The sequence below is a fragment of the Eubalaena glacialis genome, chromosome 19 (genome assembly GCF_028564815.1).
Source record: "Eubalaena glacialis isolate mEubGla1 chromosome 19, mEubGla1.1.hap2.+ XY, whole genome shotgun sequence".
NCBI lineage: Eukaryota > Metazoa > Chordata > Mammalia > Artiodactyla > Balaenidae > Eubalaena > Eubalaena glacialis.
In genome coordinates, this window is record NC_083734.1 from 29,569,354 (window position 1) to 29,578,341 (window position 8,988).

At 41.3% G+C, this 8,988-nt stretch overlaps 1 protein-coding gene across 1 annotated transcript; it reads left to right on the forward strand.

Annotated features, from left to right (window-relative positions):
* The first annotated feature begins 7,450 nt into the window (after positions 1-7,450).
* Positions 7,451-8,703, forward strand: LOC133079668 (nucleolysin TIAR-like). Its single transcript, XM_061175270.1, has one exon. It carries the CDS (start codon positions 7,543-7,545, stop codon positions 8,467-8,469), a length of 927 nt encoding a protein of 308 aa, XP_061031253.1. The 5' UTR covers positions 7,451-7,542; the 3' UTR covers positions 8,470-8,703.
* The last annotated feature ends 285 nt before the right edge of the window (positions 8,704-8,988 follow it).

Below are 8,988 nucleotides of genomic sequence, written 5' to 3' on the forward strand. Positions count from 1 at the left end.
ATGTTCTTGTCTAGGTCACCAGTCATCTCCATGTTGTCAAATCCAATGAACACATTTTGTTCACATCTCAGCTGATTTCAGAGTAGCATTTTAATAGTCATCCATCCCTACCTTATTGGAATTTCCTTCTATATGGGCTTGTGTGACACTCTGCAGTCCTGATTTTTATTATATCCCATGGACTATTCCTTGCCTGTCTCGTTTGCTCACTTCACTCCTCTCTACCCAAACCCTAAACATTGGTACTCCTCAAACTCCAGCTGCCTCACTCTCATCTTCTTTCTCTATCCTCTCTTCTTATTTAAGCCAGGGGTTCTCAGTAGGGATTGATTTTGCCCACTAGGGGATAATTGTCAATTGTGAAAGACATTTTTGATTGTTACATCTGGGAGGATGTCACTGGCATCTAGAGGGTAGAGGATGGCAATGCTGCTAAACACTGATGGTTAATACATAATCCTACAATACATAGCCTCCCACAACAAAGGATTATTGGTCCAAACTGTCAATAGTACCAGCACTGAGAAACCCTGTATAGCCAGTCCCTTGACCTCATGTACTATCTGTGTGGTAGAAAAAAAAATGTGTCATCTTCTGGTATCTATTTTTCTTTTCTTTTTTGTAGTGGAATTGACACCTCACCATGTGGCCAGTTTAGAGACTGTATGTTACAGCCTCTCTTGCAGCTAAGCAATATATAAAAGTTCTGCGTCACTTCCTTAAAAAGAAGATGCTGTCTTTTCTCGTTTTTCTGAATGATGGAATGTGGTCCTAGTGTTAGTGAGCCAATGTCAATCATTCAAAGAAAAATAATATTCAAGGGGATGATGAATCAATAAGATAAAGGTAAACTGGATCCTTGAATGACCTTGTGGAGTGGAGCTGTCTACCTAACCCAGACCACCCACCTCCTCTGAACCATTACGGGAATGAGAAATAAACTTGATCCACAGTATTTAGGGCCCTGATTTTTTTTTTAATTTTATTGAAGCATAGTTGATTTAGAATGTTGTGTTAATTTCCACTGTACAGCAAAGTGACTCAGTTATACATATACATATATTCTTTTTCATATTCTTTTCCATTATAGTTTATCACAGGATATTGAATATAGTTATCTGTGCTACACAGTAGGACCTTGTTGTTTATCCATCCTATATATACTAGAACAAACACTCATATTTTAAAACCACCACATTTTCTAGGAATTTCTATGAATTTTTTAAAACATCTTTATTGGAGTATAATTGCTTTACAATGTTGTGTTAGTCTCTGCTGTATAACAAAGTGAATCAGCTATACATATATATGTATCCCCATATCCCCTCCCTCTTTCATCTCCCTCCCACCCTCACTATCCCACCCCTCCAGGTGGTCACAAAACACCGAACTGATCTCCCTGTGCTATGCGGCTGCTAACCACTAGCTATCTATTTCACATTTTGTAGTGTATATATGTCAATGCCACTCTTTCACTTCATCGTCCCAGCTTACCCTTCCCCCTCTCCGTGTCCTCAAGTCCATTCTCTACATCTGCATCTTTATTCCTGTCCTGCTAGGTACCTGATTTTTTAAATCTTGGTTGACGCCACAACTGACATACCATCTACATACTGATGAAGCTGTAGTTTGTAATCATAGCCTTGAGCTTTCCTCTAAACCCCAAAATTATAGAATTAAGTACTTATTTGATTTGTACTCTTGGATTTCTCCCGGACATCTCAAACTTAACATTTTCAAACTGAGCTCTTGATTTAACAACCAAACCACTTCTCTCCCAGCCTTTCCTTTTCTCAATAGGTGACTAGAAATTGTAAGCCATCCTTGATTACTTCCTCTCAACCCCAGATCCATTCTTTCACTTCTTCTTCCAAAATAAGCATGATGTACACCCACTTTTTTGCTTGCTCTAGCTACCATCCTGGTTCAAGCCACAGGCATCTCTCCCTTGATCACAGTGACAGCCTCCATACTGGGCTTACTGATTTCTCCCTTGATCCTCCAATCTACATTCCACAGATAAGCCAGAGTAAATCTTTCTAAAATAAAAATCAGATAATTTCATGCCTTTTCACAAAAACTCTCAATGTCTTCCCAGTGCACTCAAAATAGAACTCATACTTCTTACCCAGAGCCCACAGATCTAGTCCCTGGTCCTCACTACCTTACAGCTTCATCTTGGGTCACTCTTTCCCTTTATGCTTGATGCCAAGCCACACTGATCTCCTTCCAATTCCTCACACAAATAAAGCTCTCTCCTGTCTCAGGACCTTCATTCATGCTATTCCCTTTTTCTGAGTGCATGTCCCTGTGCTCTTTCCATGGCTGACCTGTCTTATCCTGCAAATTCATATCTTCAGAGATGCTTCCAGGCTCATGCTAAATAAGCTTCTTCTTTCTCTCCTTGTTTTTCTCTATTAATGTGTCCTGTTTATTTCCTTTATGGGACTTATTACCATTTATTGTTATTATACATGTACTTGTATGTGTGTTTTTATCTCCCCCATGACTGCAGGGATTCTGATTGTTTTATTCATCGATGTGTACTTACTATCACTATTTCCAGGCACATAGTAGTCACTCAAGATTATGTGAGTATGAATGCTCACATAATGAGCATTATGTGAGTATATGTGTTTTTTATTTAAATTTAATTGAGTGAAAGAATGTCTCAACAAAACAAAGTTTACCCTATGTATCTCCCCATTAATTCTAACCAGCTGAAAGTAGGTTACAGTGAACATTAAGGACAGCCTCAAAAGGGAAAGAGGTTACACTCAGGCAATGTGAAACATAACAAGAGACTTAATGAGAGATGATTGGACACAGTGGAGGGTGTGTGTGGTAGGGAGGAACATGATGCTGGCTTGGGAACACGGATCTCTGCTCAAACCATCACTCAGTTCTAGTAATAGGAAAATATAAAACAGGTTCAACTCTTAGAGGCTAATTGTTTAAGATGTAAGTTAAGAAGAAAGGAAACAGGGAAGAAGAAAGGAAGGAAGGAAGGGAGGACAGAGAAAGGAAAACAAGGTACAAAATGTTCTTGACATTTTTATTCCTATGCAGTCAAGAGCAAAAATCACCAGGGAAGAGAGAAATCTAATGAAGTACTTGGAAAACTTTATTACTGGAACTAAAGTGATTGGTGCTGGTCTTTGACAAAGATCTTGTTGAATAGTTGGCCTCCAGTCCCAGTCCCTGATGACAGGCTGTCTGTGCATAAATTATTCATGTCTTTTCCAGCAAGAACTGGTCACACCACTTTCTTCTCCTTTTCCAGATCCTGCCTCTAGGAGTCTGTACCTACCCACGGTCTCCCCAACACTGTGCAGGATGTCTCATATCTGAGACTGATTTCACAACTTGTCAACATTGGCCCTGGAGAGGCCAGTGCTTGATGTGTTTCCCTGATTTTCTTACAAAGGGCAAAAGCACCTTGAGGATGAGGATCACAAGAAACCAACATTATTCCCAGGTCTGTTATGTACCAGGTATTTTACATGAATTAAAAGTCAATTCTTAAAAAAAAAAAAAAAAAAAAAAAAAAAGTCAATTCTTCAGAAAACCCAATGTGAAAAGTATTATTACCCCCATTTTACACATGAGGAAAATAAGGCTAAGAGAGTTATGTACTTTTTCTCTGTCACACAGCTAATAAGAGGCTGTGTCTGGTCCATTTAACTGCAAAGCATGTGATCTCTGTATATATGGGACCTCAGCTATAAGACAGGAGAACTTGTGAGATAAACAAAACTACCTCACTAGAGCCAGAGTGACATTTTTTAAAACATAGACCTAATCATGTCACTCCCCTGCTAAAAACACTTCTTGAAATAGCTTCTTCCCACCTGGAGGTTGCACACACACACACACACACACTATTCAGAGTTTCATTTACATGACTACTTCTCTTCAACCTTTTCTATACCCCAAACCAGTGGTTCTCCAAATTCAGGGTGTGTATAAATTATATGGGAAAATTGTTAAAATTTTTAGTTGCCCGGCCTCACCATCAGAAATTCAACATCAGTGGATCTGGGGAGGGGATCAAAATGTGCATGTTAAATAATCACCTGAAATGTTTCTTTTCTTTTCTTTTCTTTTTTTTGTTGGTCGTGCCATGTAGCATGGAGGATCTTTGTTCCCTGACCAGGGATCGAACCTGTGCCCCCTGCAGTGGAAGCACAGAGTCCTAACCACTGGACCACCAGGGAATTCTGTCACCTTAAATGTTTCTGATGCAGGTGTTTCCAAGGACTGCATCCTGAGAGGAATTCCAGGTTGTAAAATTTCATTATATTTTTGCCTTCCTCTCTGTAGATCTTTCATTAAACACTCATTTATTAAAAAACATTTGTTAAGCATTCACTATACTCCAGACATTTTTCTAGGCTTTGGGAACATGGCAGTTACAAAGAAAACCACAGGGTTCTTGCTCTCATGGAGCTTGCAGTCTTACTGGAGTAAAACCAAAAAATTTAAAAATGCACATATGGTATATCAGGTGGCAAAGTGTATTATGAAGAAAAATAAGAAGATGACAGAGTAGAAGGACATGCTCTCACTCCCAGAATCACAACTAACTGCTGAACAATCATTGACAGGAAGACACTGGAACTCACCAAAAAAGATACCCCACATCCAAAGACAAAGGAGAGGCCACAATGATATGGTAGGAGGGGTGTAATCACAGTAAAATCAAATCCCATAACTGCTGGGTGGGTGACTCACAGACTGGAGAACACCTATACCACAGAAGTCCACCCACTGGAATGAAGGTTCTGAGCTCCATGTCAGGTTCCAAACCTGGGGGTCCAGCAATGGGAGGAGGAATTCCTAGAGGATCACACTTTGAAGGTTAGTGGGATTTGATTGCAGGACTTCGACAGAACTGGGGGAAACAGACACTCCACCCTTGGAGTGCACACACAAAGTAGTATGTGAATCAGGACCCAGGGGAAGGAACAGTGACCCCATAGGAGACTGAACCAGACACACCTGTTAGTGTTGGAGGGTCTCCTGCAGAGGCAGGGGGTAGCTGTGTCTCACCATGAGGACAAGGACACAGGCAGCAGAAGTTCTGGGAAGTACTCCTTGTCGTGAGCTCTCCCAGAGTCCGCCATTAGACCCACAAAAGAGCCAGGTAGGCTCCAGTGTTGGGTCACCTCAGGCCAAACAACCAACAGGGAGGGAACCCAGGACCACCCATCAGCAGACAAGTGGATTAAAGTTTTACTGGGCTCTGCCCACCAGAGCAACAGTCAGCTTTAGCCACCACCAGTCGCTCCCATCAGGAAACTTGCACAAGCCACTTAAATAGCCTCATCCACCAGACAGCAGACAGCAGAAGCAAGAAGAACTACAATCCTGCAGCCTGTGGAACAAAAACCACATTCACAGAAAGATAGACAAGATGAAAAGGCAGAGGGCTATGTACCAAATGAAGGAGCAAGATAAAACCCCAGAAAAAAAACTAAATGAAGTGGAGATAGGCAACCTTCCAGAAAAAGAATTCAGAATAATGATAGTGAAGATGATCCAGGACCTCGGAAAAAGAATAGAGGCAAAGATTGAGAGGATGAAAGAAATGTTTAACAAAGACCTAGAATAATTAAAGAACAAACAAACAGAGATGAACAATACAATAACTGAAATGAAGAGTACACTAGAAGGAATCAATAGCAGAATAACTGAGGCAAAAGAACAGATAAGTGACCTGGAAGACAGAATGGTGGAATTCACTGCTGTGGAACAGAAAAAAGAAAAAAGAATGAAAAGAAATGAAGACAGCCTAAGAGACTTCTGGGACAACATTAAATGCAACAACATTCACATTATAGGGGTCCCAGAAGGAGAAGAGTGACAGAAAGGACCTGAGAAAATATTTGAAGACATTATAGTCAAAAATTTCCCTAACATGGGAAAGGAAATAGCCACCCAAGTCCAGGAAGCACAGAGAGTCCCAGGCAGGATAAACCCAAGGATAAACATGCTGAGACACATAGTAATCAAACTGACAAAAATTAAAGACAAAGAAAAATTATTGAAAGCAACAAGGGAAGAATGACAAATAACATACAAGGGAACTCCCATAAGGTTAACAGCTGATTTCTCAGCAGAAACTCTACAAGCCAGAAGGGAGTGGTATGATATACTTAAAGTGATGAAAGGGAAGAACCTACAACCAAGATTACTCAACCCGGCAAGGATCTCACTCAGATTCGATGGAGAAACCAAAACTTTACAGACAAGCAAAAGCTAAGAGAACTCAGCACCACCAAATCAGCTCTACAACAAATGCTAAAGGAACTTCTTTAAGTGGGAAACAAAGAGAAGAAAAGGAACTGCAAAGACAAACCCATAACAATTAAGAAGATGGTAATAGGAACATACATATTGATAATTACCTTAAACGTGAATGGATTAAATGCTGCAATCAAAAGACACAGGCTCCCTGAATGGATACAAAAACAAGACCTATATATATGCTGTCTACAAGAGACCCACTTCAGACCTAGGGAAACATACAAACTGAAAGTGAGGGGATGGAAAAAGATATTCCATGTAAATGGAAATCAAAAGAAAGCTGGAGTAGCAGTACTCATATCAGATAAAATGGACTTTAAAATAAAGAATGTTACAAGAGATTTTTCCAGGACCACAATTCCCAGAGACTTCAGCTTCCTGGCAGTTCTCTTTTTACTCTTATCTCTTCTTGAGCTGGCTGGGCTTCACCGACCAGCCGGCGCACAGCCACGATGTGACCCGTCGTGACCTGGCACAGGGTTTCCTCAGTGGCTCGTTTTCCTCCTCACTCAGTTATCCCCTTTTCAGGCTGTCGCAGCTGGCCTGAGCAGTGACCTGGCGGGCCGCGCCTGCGCTCTGCCCCGTTTCCTGCCTGGCTGGTGGTGGCGGCCATTTTGTTCCTCCTCCTCCTCCTCCTGCTCCTCCTGGTTGGAGCGCAGTGTCCGGAGCGGGCTGGGGGAGAGAGCCCGAGAGCGGGGTTCAGTGCCTTTTCCTCTGTCCCCAGCCGGTGCCCATAGCCTCCCTCCCCTTCCTCCCCACCTCCTCCCCTCCCCGGCCCTGCCCTCCCCCTTGTCCCGGGATCGCTCCGTCACACCCACCATGATGGAAGACGACGGGCAGCCCCAGACTCTACAAGGACTGCTACATCTTCCTAGGTCTTACCTCTGCAGCACTTAGTTCACTGCCTGGAACGTAAGAGACACACACAAGCTAAGACATATGGTTCTATCATCAGAAAACAATATGGTGTTTATAGCCTAGATACGTAGGTAACCTCTCCAGAGATGTGACAGAAGTTCTTATTCTTCAGTTATTCAGTCAGATTGGACCCTGTAAAAACTGTAAAATGATAACAGAGTCATGGGATACAGTTTATGAAGGATTATGATGCATAAATAGAATTCATCCCTTTGAAAATAATGTTGGGAGAGAAGAGCAGTGCATACAAGCAATGACCCACATTGCTTTGTGGAATTTTATGAACACAGAGATGCAGCTGCTGCATTAGCTGCTATGAATGGGAGAAAAATTTTGGGAAAGGAGGTCAAAGTAAACTGGGCCACAACACCAAGTAGCCAGAAAAAAGATACTTCCAATCATTTCCACGTGTTTGTTGGGGATTTGAGTCCAGAAATTACAACAGAAGATATCAAATCAGCATTTGCCCCCTTTGGTAAAATATCAGATGCCCGAGTAGTTAAAGACATGGCAACTGGAAAATCCAAAGACTATGGCTTTGTATCTTTTTATAATAAACTGGATGCAGAAAATGCAATTGTGCATATGGGAGGTCAGTGGTTGGGTGGTCGTCAAATCAGAACCAATTGGGCCACACGTAAACCACCTGCACCTAAAAGTACACAAGAAAATAACACTAAGCAGTTGAGATTTGAAGATGTTGTAAACCAGTCAAGTCCAAAAAATTGTACTGTGTACTGTGGAGGAATTGCTTCTGGGTTAACAGATCAGCTTATGAGACAGACATTCTCACCATTTGGGCAAATTACGGAAATCAGAGTTTTTCCAGAGAAGGGCTATTCATTTGTCAGATTTTCTACCCATGAAAGTGCGGCCCACGCCATTGTTTCGGTGAATGGTACTACAATTGAAGGACATGTTGTTAAATGCTATTGGGGTAAAGAATCTCCTGATATGACTAAAAACTTCCAACAGGTCGACTATAGTCAGTGGGGTCAGTGGAGCCAAGTTTATGGAAACCCACAACAGTATGGACAGTATATGGCAAATGGGTGGCAAGTACCACCTTATGGAGTATATGGGCAACCATGGAATAAACAAGGATTTGGAGTAGATCAATCACCTTCAGCTGCTTGGATGGGTGGATTTGGTGCTCAGCCTCCCCAAGGACAAGCCCCTCCCCCTGTAATACCTCCTCCCAACCAGGCTGGATATGGCATGGCCAGTTACCAAACACAGTGAGCTGGGACCCTAAACAAAATGTAATTCATGATAGCTTCAATTTCCTTGTGACACTCTGAAGACATGAAAGTAGACATCGGAAAATGAAAATATTTATTTTAAAAATTGAAATGTTTGGAACCTTTAGCACAGCTTTGCTTTGGTGAAGGACACATGTCTTCTAGTTCTGCCTTTTTAAGTTTTTGTTCATGATGGATATGAACATGATTTTTCTTTGTGTACAAAAACTACAATAAAGTCAATTAAGACAAAAAAAAAAAAGAATGTTACAAGAGACAAGGAAGGACACTACATAATGATCAAGGGATCAATCCAAGAAGAAGATATAACAATTATAAATATATATGCACCCAACATAGGAGCACCTCAATGTATAAGGCAACAACTAACAGCTATAAAAGAGGAAATCAACAGTAACACAATAATAGTGGGGGATTTTAACACCTCACTTACAGCAATGGACAGATCATCCAAACAGAAAATTAATAAGGAAACACAAGCTTTAAATGACACAATAGA

Coding starts and splice junctions, on each gene's coding strand:
- LOC133079668 (XM_061175270.1), top strand. CDS start 7,543: ATGAATGGGAGAAAAATTTTGGGAAAGGAGGTCAAAGTAAACTGGGCC.